This window comes from Coturnix japonica, chromosome 5, assembly GCF_001577835.2.
Source record: "Coturnix japonica isolate 7356 chromosome 5, Coturnix japonica 2.1, whole genome shotgun sequence".
NCBI lineage: Eukaryota > Metazoa > Chordata > Aves > Galliformes > Phasianidae > Coturnix > Coturnix japonica.
Window position 1 is genome coordinate 8,951,932 of NC_029520.1, and position 14,496 is coordinate 8,966,427.

At 46.9% G+C, this 14,496-nt stretch overlaps 2 protein-coding genes across 7 annotated transcripts in view; one reads left to right on the forward strand and one right to left on the reverse strand.

The window, feature by feature from the left end:
- Positions 1 to 352: 352 nt before the first annotated feature.
- On the reverse strand, positions 353 to 966 carry POLR2L (RNA polymerase II subunit L). The gene is made up of 2 exons (XM_015863765.1): positions 789 to 966; positions 353 to 645 (listed from the first exon to the last, which is right to left on the reverse strand). The coding sequence occupies exons 1-2, from the start codon at positions 881 to 883 to the stop codon at positions 537 to 539; spliced, it is 204 nt and encodes a 67-aa protein (XP_015719251.1). The 5' UTR covers positions 884 to 966; the 3' UTR covers positions 353 to 536.
- A 122-nt stretch (positions 967 to 1,088) lies between these two features.
- Positions 1,089 to 14,496, forward strand: part of TSPAN4 (tetraspanin 4) — a 379,559-nt gene continuing 366,151 nt past the window's right edge. For 3 of the 6 annotated variants that reach the window (XM_015863758.2, XM_015863754.2, XM_015863759.2), the window contains exon 1: positions 1,090 to 1,307. The gene's annotated coding sequence lies outside the window, so the exon portion shown is untranslated. Of the gene's footprint in view, positions 1,308 to 1,433; positions 1,691 to 14,496 lie in introns of those variants that run through there. The other 3 variants (XM_015863761.2, XM_015863755.2, XM_015863757.2) reach the window with 3 other exon arrangements.

The following is a 14,496-nucleotide window of genomic DNA, read 5'->3' on the forward strand; positions in this document are numbered from 1 at the left end:
CCACCTGATTTACTGTTTTCTGTGATGGAGCTGCCAGTCTGCCCCAATTTTTAACAAGACACTATAGGCTGACTTCAGTGAAAAAATGAGCTCCGCTAGCACTGCAACCTACTAAGAGTAATGCCTCATTCATAGCAAACAAACATCCTCTGTGCTGTTTCTGGAGCCTGGAACTTTGCTCTCTTTCTAACCCCCCTTGATTGCCCTAGCTTCAAACACTGTATTTCTAACCTCAAAATGACCACTGTGAGGAAATAGTGAGATGGAAGTGTATGCTGAACTCTACCCAGCAACTCCAGGAAGGCCACAGGCAGAGGCTTCCTCTAGTTCAACATTTTACATAGACAAATGATTGTATTTCATAAAACACATTTATTTTTTACGGGCAAAAGCATCCTAAAGTTCACAAAAAGAAACCAATAACAACCTGTATGTAATTAAAGAGAAACATCTACATATGTAAGCTGTAGCTGTGAAGTGGATGTCGGCCTTCATTTATTTCCTTGGGAGAAGCTGGTGGCTGGGTCAATCAACTCTCATTTCTCCAGCGGTGCGTAATTCAACAGCTTCTCAATCAGATCCACGTGTGCCAGGAGCATCCTGCGGCAGCAGTAGCGCTTCAATCCGAGGGCATCCAGGGCATCTCTATTAACAAATAACAACACGATTAAAAGAAATAAATACAAAACGAGTCAGAACCGCTCGTAAGTGCTCCTAAGCAACGCAATGATTGCTCTGAGCTTAGTTTAAAGCAAGGTATTAGCGTGTGCTGTTAATATGACACCCACCCCTCGGTGTACTCCGCCTGCAGGAGCCCGAGATACGCCTCCCACTTGTTGCCCACGATCTTGCCGCACGTGAAGCATCGCACCGGGATGATCATGGTTCGCACAGCGCCGCTTCCTCCTGCAGCTGCCCGAGCGCAGCCCTACGGCCGCTCCCACTGCACCGGGGGGACACGGGCGGTGCGAGCCGTTCTTGCTCAGCCGTGAGGATGCAGAGCGGCGCTGGAGCTCCCCCGTTCCCGCACAGGACGGCGGATGGTAGCGGCCGCCCTACGGCTCCTTGCGCGGCTCAATAGTGTTTGCGAGCGGGGCGGGCTGCTGATCGCGTTTCGCGTGCGCGGCGCGTGGTGGCAGCCGGGGCCGGCGGAGCGCAGAGCGGAGACACCGGCGGGGCGGGCTGAGCCGAGCCGAGGAGGCGCCGTGCCCTTCCCTCCCTCCCTCCTTCCTTCCTTCCGCGCTCTCACTTGTTGCTTTACACCCGGACTTCTGCAGAAGGCACTTCTTCATCGCGTCCTGCTCGAGGTACCGCAGCCGCGCGGGGTGGAAGCGCAACTGGTGGCTGCAGCCCGGCGCCAACCAGCGGGGCACGGCAGCGCTGTGGGACGGGGCAGCACGTCGCACTCCCCTCCCTTTTCCTCCCTTTTCTTTCCCTTCCCGGTGCGCGCACTGGTAGCGCCAGGCGCGGTCCGTCTCGCGGCTGTGTTGGCGTCCCCAATTTGGGGCGGTTTGCTCCGTGTCCTCGCTCCCCTTTGGAAGGGGAAGGAGCCGGGCAGGGGCTGCGCTCCGTGAGCTGCGCTCGGCGCCGATTTGCGCGGCGTTGCCCGCTCATTTGGAGGAAGCCGGGCTGCGGAGCGCTGCCGTGGTCAGCGGGGTAAGCGAGGTTAGCGGTCCCGTGGCGGCGGCAGGTCAGTCGGGAGTTGCTGAACTCCGGGTCTGGGGGCTGTGGGGGGTGATGTGGGGGGGTTCAGGGCTGCCCGCTGTAGCGTTCCTCGGTCTGTCGGCGAGCCGCGCGCAGCGAAAGCAAACGGGGCATAAGCCGTCCTTGAGGCGCTATCCCGCTCCCCGGAGGGTGGAGGCGGCCGTGGCACCGCGAGCGTCGCGTTGCAGCTTTACTGGCTGCCCCCAGCCGGGGAAGTTGGGCTGCAGCGGGGGATGCGTCGTGAAGCCGCGTGCGATCCTCCCGTGTGAGCGTCGCGCGGAGTGCTGCGCTATGCGATGCTTGTAACTTGAGGGCGGCACGTTGCTGTTCGGGACAGACTGGGTTAAAGCGTCACCCCGAGCGCTGTCGGTCCTTAGTGCCCTCTTGCTTCACGGTTGTCCTTGGGCAGAGCGGGGATGCACCCAAAATACTGTATTTTGCTGCTGGAGCATCTGCGAGTTGATACGGCGCGCGGCGCAGAGCCATTACTGTCAGGCGTATAAAGTCTTAATGCACAGCTTATGTTAATACGCCTTTCGTGCCTGTGTTTTGGACCGCTGGGTTGCTGACCCTCCGCGCAGACCTAACTTGAACTGTAGAGGAGCAAATAGTTTCGTTTTAACCGGCGAGGTTGTTTGAAGGAGGTTTTGCAAACGTTTCCTAATGAAAAGACAGCGATTTTTGCAGCCCCGGGGAGTGATTGCACTCAGCTGTGTGCAAGCAGCACGGCTTGGCTTGGAGGGTGGAGAAACCTCCTGCAGATTGTTATCGTTATTGTTGTTTCAGGCCAGTGGGAGCCAAACTCTCTTTTCTTTTTCTCCTTTGCTTTCTTTTCTTTTGGGGGAGGGAAGTTGAGAATTTGGAGACGATGCTTTGATGTGTTTTCAGCACCAGGGCTCCAAAGCAATTTTCTTGTTGAACTGTGACGTGCAAGGCGTTTGTATTTGGAGACAGACATTTGCTGATGGGAGGGAGAAAGGATGGTGGTGGTGGGGTGGGGGGTTATTGTTGATGTAGGCTGGATTCGTGCAGCTGCCCGGAGGAAGTGCTCTTGTTTAGCTTTTAAAAACGAAAGCAGGTTTTAACTTTCCCACCCAGTTCTCACATGCAACTTTGCATCTCTCTTGAAGGAAACTTTCCTCTGCTGTTTTCACAGCGTTTGAATTTGCCTTTTCTGGACATCCTGCTTTGACTGCTGGAGATGATCTTAGTAATCTAATAGCTCTATTGTGGCTGCAGCTTGTTTGATCATAGAAGATGTGAGATGTTTGATCTGTGACCTGAAGAGATTTCTACACGCTGATGACGTTCTTTGCCTGACTTCATGTATGGTCTGCTCAGTCTGAGCACTTGCCAAACCACAGAAGTCTGTTGGAGGCAGGGGAGATGTGTGCATGTGGCTGTTAATACTCCCAGGCAGTGTTTTAGGGGCTGTAGTTCACCCTGGTTAGGGTGTCATTTTCTGCTTCCTTGTCAGGAGTGAGCTTCAATCATTGCTGTGCTACCTTCCAAGTCTTCTTTTCAGGTGGGCTGCCAGCTGTTGCAATTTGGTACTTAGTCAAGTTAAGACTCTAAGCATCTTTCTGAAGAGGGATATAAACTGGAAGAATTGCAGGCTTATGTCTCCTTAGGCATCCTTCTGAAGAAGGAAAGGAATTGCAGGAGTTGGTAATCCCTCACAGGTCTCTCTTACAGTGTTTGTAAGTTCTCATTCCACTCTTGATCTCCTGCTGCTTGGAGCAAGCAGCAATCCTCAGAGCTCTGCTTCTTTGGGCTTTCAGTAGTCAGGGAGCCCATAGGGGTGTTCCTCAGCTGTAGCAGAAGAGGCTTGTCTACAGCTGATTGAGTTGAAATGCTTGGAGAACTGTAGGCTGGTTTTCTGATGTGCTTCTGGAACAGCTTCTGCCCTGTGAGGCTTTGTTGTGAGGCGCTGCAGTTACATCCTGCTTCTTGGTTAATGCAGTGCAGACCTTCTTCCTGCAATGCGAAAACCTTTGAAAGCCACTAGTATTCAGTCCCACCATTGCTGTCGGGCTGAGGCTCAGTATTAACTTTCTTTTGTTCCTTTAGTGAACTTAAAGCTGTAAAACGCATCCGAGCACGATTGTTCCGCAGCACTCCTAGCAGTGAGTACTGAAACTCCAAACTTGTGACTAAGCGGCGTATCCTTCTTCCTTTTCTCTCATCCTCAAAATGTGACAGGAAAATATTACTGCTTGTTTTAAATAAAAAAGCAAACAACAGAAAAAAAATCCCCATTGAAACAGCCAAGTGCCCCGAGTGACCCAACTCATCTTAAAATACTCCTATGGTTCCAGCGACTTCCTGTTGCTCGTGTTGGCAGGTTGTGTCTTTCCTGACCTTGTCGCTGTGGTTGGGGCTGTAGGCAGAAGTTGTGGGATCTGCACATTTGTGTTGGTGTGGTGAGAAGCCGTTGGCTGGTAGCTGAGGTTGTTGTTGTGTTTCGTGGGTTGCTTTTGGTCAGGGTTAGGTGTGCGTTCTCTCTGGCCTGGAGACTTCACTGCTCTTCACCCGTGATCTGCATACAATATAGGTGATCCCCAGAACTGAACTCTTGGGTCTGTACGGGTCTGGTTTGCCAGATGCAGTTGTGTTCAAGGACAAAGGATTGCTTAAATCATAGACTTTTCAGAAGAAACTTTCAGTGACAGCGTTCTTATACTGCTGATCTTAACTTGCAGCTTTCTGGATATCTGTGGCTGATGTTGCCTTTGCAGGAGCGTAAAGCTGTGTTTCCTGTCTCTTCCTGAGGTCCTTTAGAGAAAGAATGTTCAATTTTCCCTCTTCCTGGCACCAGAATTGCGTGTGTGGCTGCAGAAGTTGTTGGTATCACATCCAGTGTCGTGCGACTCCGATCTCAATGAGCTGAAGAGGAAGAGCTTGCCTGAATGATGAAGTTGGATGTTCTTTAGTCAGGAGCTGAAATGTGACGCGGAGAACTTAACAGATAAATACTGAACAGCAGAGAGCCAAAAGGACAGTTAGAAAGCAAGGTGAAACTTGGCTTAGCTGGTGTTTTCTCAAGCACGTTCTCTGCTCCGAATCTATCACATCCAGACTTAGTGTTGAGATTTCTCTAGTCCTGGTTCACCACCCTGAGTTGTCATTCATCCTGTTGCACAAAGGAAAGTGGCTCCCTCTGGAGTTAGCTACTGCGGCTTTCAAAGGACTTCCCTTCTCTCCCGCTAAAGCTTCCAGCTCCAAGGAGCAAAGAGAAATCAAGGCTCCAGCTTAGTTTTTCCTCTGGATTTTTGAGTGGGTGGCTCAGTGTCCCACTGTGCTCTTTGTCCTTCTCCCACTGCCTTGATTGGATGTAGCTCCATAAGCGGTGGTGGGGAGGTGGAGGAGCCAAGTGGGAGAGGCAGGGCTGATGGAAGGAGAAAAGCCTTGCAGTCTCTGGTGAGCTTTGCGTCGTTTAGTTGCCCCGTATGGTGTTTAAAAGCTGCTCAGGGCCCTGGATTTACTGAAACAAATACAGAAGCTGCTAAGCAAGTGGGAATGAAGAGAAACATCACTAAGCTGGGGATGTGACTTTGGCTTCGCAGTAATTCCAGACAAGCCTGATGCTGCTGATTTCATTAAAAGCAACATTCGGGGACTCAGAGAACGGTTTAATACTTACTATATATATATTTTTAAACATGCTGACCTTATCTGGTAAGCCTGTAATATTTGTTGCAATGAAGAGCAGCTGGTGCATAAATGCATATATAATATCAGTTGCCAACTCGGAAAGCTGTGCTGAGCCCGTGACTTGTTTGAAGTGGGGTTGCTATTAAAAGGCAGGTGGCAGGATGTTTATTTTACACCTTGTTAATTGCCTGTTTTTCCTGCTCTAATTGGCTTCCTAATGGGGGCAGAATGCACTCGGTTTTGCACACAAAGCTTCATTAGTGGCAACCGATGGAAGGATTTGGAAGGTGGGATTTGTATGAAACATATATATTGTGTAACAGATGTCTCTGCTAAATAAAGTGTATGAGGAAGTCCCAAAGATGCATCCAAAAATGCAAATGCTTTTCTATAAATGATTTAAGGTGTTCTTGTGTTAGATATGAAGCTCGCTGCCTGTTACTTGTGAAGGGGGTGGAGACTTCAGCTTGTTAGTTTTGTAGGGCAGAGATTGTCCTGCTTTGCTGGACAGGAGTCAGGATGCTGGGATGGTGCCTCGTGCCTGGGACTCAGCACACGTGGGTCTGTAGAGATATATGTAACAATCTTCATAGCTCCTGCTAACCAAATGGGAGGATGTGGTGAGCTGTGGTGGTGCTTAGTAGCTCTCTGAGATTTTTGGAGCTACCTTTTCTGCTTGTGTGTGTTAGTGCTGTATCAGGTGTGTTGTTTGCTCTGGGACCTTGGAGGCAGCAAATAGCCACGGAGGAGATGCATGGCTGGAGCATCTGCATGTCCAGAGTAATCCTGCTTGTGTCTGAAGGTGAGGGCTAAGGTGACCTGGCTGAGGATGAGAGCTCCACAAAGATGGTTCTTATTTTAATGATGACTTTAAAACAAACAAACAAAACTAGGTTAGGGCTGGTTTTATCTGTCAAGTTTGTTCTCAGCATGGTCACATCGTGGCAAAAGTGTAACGTTTGCCAGGCTTAGATTGATATATTTTATAAGAAAATGCCTTTATTACATGAATATATCACAGCCTAATTGACTGCATCTTGTTGTGGAGAGGTAATATCCCGAGGCAGCATTGTAATCAGGAAGATCACAGGAGCTGCCCATCAGCTCTGCTCTTCCATGCAAGCGTCCTCAGATGACAAAATAATCCCCTTTCTTGGGATAATATTTTTCATTTCTGCAGAATCTTTTCTTCCAGACTAAAGGGTGGGCTGTGAAGCCGATGTGAGGCCAGAGTGTGTCAAGCATTAATGTTTGAAGGGAGAAGCTCTGGGGTATTGTTCTTGTGTGGGGAGAGCAATATGCACGTTCCTGATGAGCTCATGGGTGTCCTTTTCTTTGATGTACTTCCTTCCTGCCTTTGGCTGGGATGTTCTTTCTACAGGAGTATAAGAATGTTCTCTCCCATGAACACTTTACTTAAAGAGACTGCAGCAAACCAGTCCTCTTTTAGTAGGTTACTCTGGCATCAGTGGCTCCCTGAACTCTAATGAAAAGGAATGGGGAAGTTTCTAACTTACTTTTGAAGTCTCGTTTACTGAGGCTCTCATAAGTGATGATGGCTGTACTGGAACAAAGAATAGAAGAGCAGGCTCTGCTGAGGGCAGTCTTTTGGGTATACTTATGTTAGGATGTAATTTTGCTGCTTGGGTCGTCCCCTCCATTGGTTTTCAAGCCAGTCTCTTATCTTGCAAGCCTGGTGGGAGTTGGAATAATTGACGGCCATGAGTCAGAGCAAGGATACATCTTTCCAAGTACCTTGTCTTGCTCTGTTACTGTTGCACCCTTGCCTTCAGCTGATGTTTTATGTAAGTTTGTAGCTGTAGTCTTGTTTCAGAATGGAGTATGGAAGGCAACACAGTTCTCATTAAAACCACTGAGCTGAGACTCGGCACCTCAGCCTGCTGTGGCTGGGTAAGTGCAGTGGGCAAGCTGGGTACCCTGAAGCAGCTCCTAAACTGCCTCTTCTATGAACTGCATTGTGGTGAATGATAACCATCTCCAAAAGTTCCCATTGGCAGAGCACGAGTCCTTCCAGCCTGCAGGGCTTCCAGTATGGGTGTCGAGGGGACAGGGGGGTCAGTGCAGAGAACACAGGGTTAGCGCTCAGGTGAGTGGGCTGCTGCACACCTATCATTGCTCTCTCCGCAGGGAACGTTCTGTTGCTTTGTTTATTGAACCACTGTTTTTAGAATTAAAAACAGGCAACTGTTTCATCAAATATTAAAAAGCACCGCTTTCGTCTCCCTCGTCAGATTAACTGTGTCAGTTTGTGTGTCCTCGGGGTGGTGAAGCTGATCAGATTGGTGATTCTGGCAACTCAAGGATGCGTTAAAGTGACATGCTTCATCTCACAAGGGATGCCGAAGCTATCACGTTGCAGAACTGGGAACTGTAGGGGTCCTGCACTTTAACTGCGGATTCTCAAATGAAATCTTGCAGAAGCAATACAGTTTGCTGTTGTATGAGTGAATTTCTTTTTGTTAGGGTAATATTTTTTTGCAAGACATGTTAAGGTAATGTGGTGGTAGAAGCACGCACTGTGACTGCACTGCAGGAAGGAAAGAAATTACTGCGTATTCTGTATGAAAGGCCAAAGACTGTTATGTTCTAGTTGGTAAAGGGGGAAAAGCCTTTGCGGTAGAATTCTTTATGAATATAGATTTTGAAACTGTTTTGCTTGCAGGTGGATTTTTTTCATTCAAGAGCTGGGTGCAGCACTTTAATCATAATGCTGCATCACTGGAGTAGCAGAGTTGGGTAACAGAGGGTGTAGTTACTTTAGGACTAGAGGGATTAGAGAAGCCTTCAGCTTGCTGCAGAGGTGCCCTGAGGCCTGTGTGCTTCCCAGGCAGGGTGATGGAGCTGGGACTGAGCTGTGCAGAGGTAGCTTTCCATAGAGCTCTCGTTCTGTCTTGTCTCTGTCTTGCATCTCTAGCTTTTCTCAGCATGTGCGTAGCTCTTGTATATACTGCAACATACTGGAGCAAATAGTCACACAACTTCAATATACACTAGATGCATAAACTGATTTCTGAATGTCTGGGTTGCCTCTTTGAAACTAGTGAGTAATAGCACATGGTACACCTTACTGTTGCATTCCCTCTGTGCACAGCTCAATTGCATACGTGGACAACCAGGAGTCTGTTCTGAAGGGCAGCAGTTCCTTTGTCTGATCTGATCCGCTGCTGTGCTTTGTGGTGGTGTGAGAGAACAGTGAAGTAAAGCCTTCAATCATATGACCTGATCAGAAAGGGTTGTCTTTAGTGATTGATAATTCTTCTCAGAACAGTAGGCTGTCTGAGCCATGTTCAGGGACTGATGGTTTTGGTGGGGCTTGTGTTCATCTTTGCTCTAAGTAAGGGAACAGCGAGATCAAGGTTGCAGTTTTGTTTGCAGCTTGCCTTCAAATTGCTGCCTAATCTACAATTGTACCTGTATGCATCCCTCTGTTCTCTCCAGATTGAGGAGAAGCGAATCTATAAAGCTACCTGGAGAGCAATTTGCCCATCTCCTTTAGGATGTTCTGAGTAATTTGAGGACAGATGCTCCTTTGCCCTCTGCCCTCTCAAATTATTTTGATTCCTTAAATTTACTCTCTCCAAAGTAGATGTAAAAACAAGAACACAAAGACATCTTTCAGCCTTATGTGTGTCCCTGCCCTGATGAGCATTAGGCTGAGTGAATGAATGTGTTCTCTTCCCTCCCTACCCAGCCTTGTCCTGCAGGCTGCTAATATGACCTTGTTGATCTGCTGCTCTTCTTCACTTCATTCATGATGTTTGCTATTCTCAGAAAGAAGAAGAGAAGCTCAATATTAAGAGAACCCTGTGTGTTGTGGAAAAAGAGCTTTTTTTCTTTTATGTTTGTATTGAGAGAAACCTGACAATGAACTTGCATGATTCCACTTGGCTCTGTAATAACTGAATTGTGCAGTGGTTTGGTGTGGCTGAATGCTGGCTGTGTGCAGCGTTACACAAAAGATTGCACTTGCCTGCAGCTTAATCAGAGGTATATCTGAATGTATTTGCATTTGTGCAAAGAAGGTGGATTTTTCTGCTCCTCTGTTAAGCTACGCATCCCCGGTGTGTGGGGTCAGTTTAATTAGATTGAGCATCCCCACTTTAAAATGCACGTTGAACAAACATGCTTTTTCTTCTGTCTTGTTCTGCTTTTGAATCTGTGGAACAAAATAGCGTGTGGGTGAAATTATGCCTCCCTCAAGCACATGTACAGCCACTTTGTGGAGGGAGGAAAGGCATGTGGAGCATGGAATAACTGTGGCTGCTCTGTGAAGGTATTTGCCTGCTTATGTAAAGCGGTGCCAGTTCAGTGCTCTCTTTCAAGCATTCCTGGCTTCACTTACAGTGGTAGAGGGCTCGGGCTGAGCTGCAGTGGCTCTTTTTGTGCTGCTGCTGCTGTTTTAGGCTTTCTGCCTTTGTCAGAGTGAATCAGGGCACCTGGAGGAAAGGCACTGCGAGATGACTGGGACTTCCTTCCTCTCCTCCCTTGGAGAAGGGGTAGTAGGTTGCCTTTATCCTAAAAGGCAGGAACTGCTGAGAAGATCTTGCTTTGCTGCTAGAGGTCAAAAACACAAAGATGCACGTGATGCCAGCTCGAAAGTAGAGATGGAGATTTCTTCATCTGGATGCAGTGGTAGGCTCGCGAAGCGTTTGCTTTCTGAAAGTCCTTTGTGATCTCTTGCTGTTCTGCTGGGGTTTTGTTTGTTTGCTCTCTCTGTCAGTAAATGACCATTCAGCTTGGCAGTGCCCTGATGTTTAAGTTATGGCTAGAGCCAGTTTAGTGTGGACCTATTTAGCATTGTTTTTATTGCTTGCCTGCATTCTTGCTCTGCTGTGGGAGTGTCATTACAGTGCCTTTTGGGTGTCTGCTTTGTTGTGACTCCTAGGGCCTGAAAAGCTGTTTGGGGATTCCTCTGGGAGCCTAAGGGAGTTTCTGGAGAGAGTTCAGATTCTGGTAAGCTCCTGAGAAAGCTGTCATAAACCTTGTGGCTGTTGGCTTAGAGCCACGTGCTTTATTTGTGGGACACACGATGAGCCATTGCTGGACAATAGAGGTTTCGGGTTCCTTTGTACTGTATTGTGAAAGGAGATCAGTTCTAGACCAAGACAGCATTGTTTTGGTCAGTGCAAGAATACACAGGATTCTCTGTATCAGAGATTTACAGTTTAATAAGCTTTGTTATTCTGGCTTCCTTGTTTTGTTTCAGTTTTTTTTCTTTTCCTTAGGGCTTTTCCTCTGTGCAGCAAGTTTACCTGCTGGAGGCTCAGTCCCAGCAGTGTTTTATCCAAGGTTACTTTTGCACCCTGTGTCTTTTGACAACTGGAAAGCTCCGTTTACCATGCAAAGTACTGGTTCTGATGGCAAGTGCTGTTGTGGAAGAGCCAGCTGTGCTTTGCTGCCATCTTAGCTTCTTGTCACAGAGAGGAAAATGGTTTCCAGGACCTCTTCCTAAGGTACTTCTTTAATGTATGTGTCCATACAGCTCCATATGCACAGTGTATGTGTTAACCCTGCCTTTGGCTGTTGGTGACTGGCTCTGTCAAGTGGGCTTTTATGTAAGTTATAACAGGTTCTGACCCTGCATATTTGCCCCGTATCCTCAAGGCAGTTGCCAGTTTGCATCCCCTTGTCTGCTTCTGGTGAAAGGGAAGAAGTCAGAACTGGTGTATTTGCCTCATGGAACACTCTCAAATTTCCTTTATTCTGCAGGCTTGGGACTTTGTCTTACATAGTGACAGAGAACACTTGTGAGATCCAAATTTGGAATAACTAGTGATGAAGTCTTCATTTTCCATGGGAAGGAGGTTCTTTGCCCTAACAACTTTCATTCTGTGGCTGTCTGTCTTGCTGCAATTGTTTTCTGTTTTTCATTTAGTACAGTTTTCCCTGAGTTCTAACTAATTAGTAAAACGAGTGGATTAAAGAGTTGTCCAGAACGGTGCTGAAATGTCAAGAATGTGCGTTCAAAGTCATTTCAAATACTTAAATTTAAAATGAAGGGTGTTGCTGCACTGAAATTGTTTGATATGTCTTTCTGTTTGGGGCTTAAGCTGGGATGCAATCCAAACCAAACCATACAAGATCCCTGGAGGGAAAAGTGCAATGCAAATTGGAGGTAGAAAAGTCAGTCTGAGCTTCAGTTTGGCTTTGTCTTTGCAGTCTTTGAATGTGTGCCAGCAATGGATGTACAGCAGTAAGACAAATATTTAGGTGCTGCTGTACAACTTATGGAAACTTCTCTTCAGTGACGTGCATTACAGATTTCATACTGGGCCTGAAAAATTGTGTTTCCATCGGAACCCACATTACTTAATTTCAGCACAGTGTTCTGACAATCCTGAAACATGTCTGTGTTTGCTTGCACAGAGCTGCTTGGATGCAGGTCTTGCTTCTGTCCATTTCTTTTTCCTTGGCTTGCCTCCTTTAGATATAATAGTGAGTCCCAGAAAAATCCTTTCCAATATGATACTGTTGCAACTGATACAGTGGTGACTTTAGCAGTTACTGAAATAGTGTTTCTTTCTGTTTTATCCTGTAATTTTATTTTGTTTATTTATTTATTTTAAGGCTTGCATGTATTTTCATTATATTAGGGCTAAACATTTGGACAGCTGTATGTGTATCACCAAACAAGTCAGGTTGTATGAACCCGGGTTGGAAGAGCTGGAGATGGGGCTTGGGGAAAAGAAACACTTCTGAAATGTGATTTCTTAAACTGTTGGAGTGTGATGTGGGATACTTTTTTGTCTGCAGGGTCAGAGGGGGCTGCTTGTATCTGAGGAGCTGGGGAGGGAATAAGTCAGAACATATAGAAGGAGCCAGGGTGGTATTCAGCAGTGCCTTCTAAGAGAGAGTAGCATGTGTTATGGGCATGCTGCGTTATGACTCTATGATGTACACATGTAAAATTACCTTCCATGGTGTCGTGCAGCTGCAGAGTGTGTCAGACTGACTCTCCCTCCCAGCTTATGCCAATGGAGACAAGTCATCCCATCACAGCTTGTGAGGAAAGCAGCATTCTGTAACCCTGTGTATAAGGCCATCAGCAAAGTGTTGAAAACAAAGCCAGCCATTCCTGCAATGTTGGATGCTGCCTCTATGCAGGTCAGAGCCGTCTGCACAGGGAGGCTATGAAGCTGTCACTTGTACAACTTAAACACAGTAACTGGAAGAGGCTCTTCTCCAAACTGCGGACAGTATGGGTGTTTTTTTTTGTTTTTCTCACCACCTCCCTTTTCCTGTCCCCTTCACTCTCAATTACTCAAGAGCCATTTGCTGTTAGGCAGTCCTAACAGGCTTCACTTTCTATTAAGTTGGATAGGTAGGATTCTGGATGCCACCTTATGCTTAAGAGATGACCTCAGGCATTCCAGGCTCTCTCATTGCACAGTGGAGTTCTGTCAGTGGTCAGCCTTGCCTATTTACTGTTGTTTTTTCTTTCCCTGAGGTTTACACAGCTGCTTTGGTTGTACTCTTTCACTCACTTCCTGTATGAGTTCAGTGAGTGCATTAGGGTAAGGGGACTGGGATGTGAAATCAACTCATGCGGTTATACTGTTTTCTTTATCATCAGTATGCCATGATCTGCTTGTAGTCTTGGACACCCACTGGTTGTAAGAAAGCTCCACCTGTATTTAGAGCAAACTTTTTCTTTAAAATAGGGCTTATTTTACAGGATGTGAGAAGCAAAGCAGAAAGGGAGTTGCCTAGCAAGGCAGTGAAAAGAGCTGTGGCTTGAATCCAGGCCCTTTGGTTCTTTTGCTGCATTGCATCCACTTGGCTAACCTGTCTCCTGTTCAGTACCTTTGTTTCCTCTGACTTGGTAGTTGGATGAACACAAGAAAGTCGGTGTAGTGTTTCTGGGTTACTGGTATCTGCATTTCTAAGCTTTTTGGCAGTGAGTGAACCTATCCTTAAGTCTCTGAGGAGGATGGTCAGGAGAATGGTCAACTGTTTGTGAACTTGGGCTCTTGTTTTCGTGTTGGTTTCCTGATCTTTGTCCCAACTACAGTATTTCAAAAGAGCAGAGTCTCCTTAAAATGGCAGTTCAGTCTGAGATTAAGCAAAATTTTCTTTGCTGGAACTTGGCTGAAGGCTGCATTTATCTTTGTTTACAATTCATGCCACATGCACCAAGTTTGTTCTGCTGTTTTCCAGAAGGAGCCACAAAGAAGCTTTAAATCTGCGTTTCTGTGTCCCTCTGGAGATTATTGTGCTTTCACCATTTTACTTTCATCTGGATTGAGCATTGCTATTCAGATTTAACAACAGCGCAGGCCAAGTAAGGGAGCATAATGTTGATCCTGCTTAGTTGGCCGTGTCTAATCCAGCTGTTCCTAATATACTTTGGCTTGAATTCATGCCACTTAATTGAAAGGTCTAAAATAAGAGCTAGAGGGATGTTTGTCTGGATGGTGACTTGCATGTTGGTAGGTAGAGATGTCCTTCTCTCTCTACTGACCATGAGCGTTGTGATCTATCTGTATTGGGTATTTTACACGAGTGCCTGAAGCTGAGTCAGGTGGAGTTAAGCCAAGTGTTGGAGAGCGCAAGCAAAGCATGGGAGATCCATTGTGTGGGTCACATCTTGCAGCTTTGTTGCTACTTGGGTTAGAAGAAATTCTGCTTATGATTTTGTGGGGCTGCTGAAGGTTTGTTTCCACTTGGATCTGTTTCCTTGCTCTGCATATTTTTGTAGTAGAAAGTCTTCACTATGCTGACAGTAATGTGAAGGGTGATGTCTCATTTCGATTCTGTAGATGCATCTTGTCTAGCTTTTGTAGATCGTGAAGTCTCCTTCAAGCCAGGAAGCCTTGATGCTGCTGCTAGCAATGCTTGCTCTTGTCTCACACTGCAGGTGATGGTTACCCAGACTCAGCCAGAGATATCAAATAAGGCAAAGCCTTGCCTTCAGGGACTTCATGAGTGGTCAGAGCTTAGGAAGAGCCAGAGGATGTTGGTTATGTCTATGAGTACAAGATCAAGCTTCAGATTTCTGTTTTCTCTGAACTTTCGTGCCACTTGTCTTTGATTCAGAGCTGGGTCTCTCAGTAGACCTCCATTCCTACCCCTTGTCTGAGAGCGAGATGAGTAGGCATCATGTCGATCTGGGTTTGT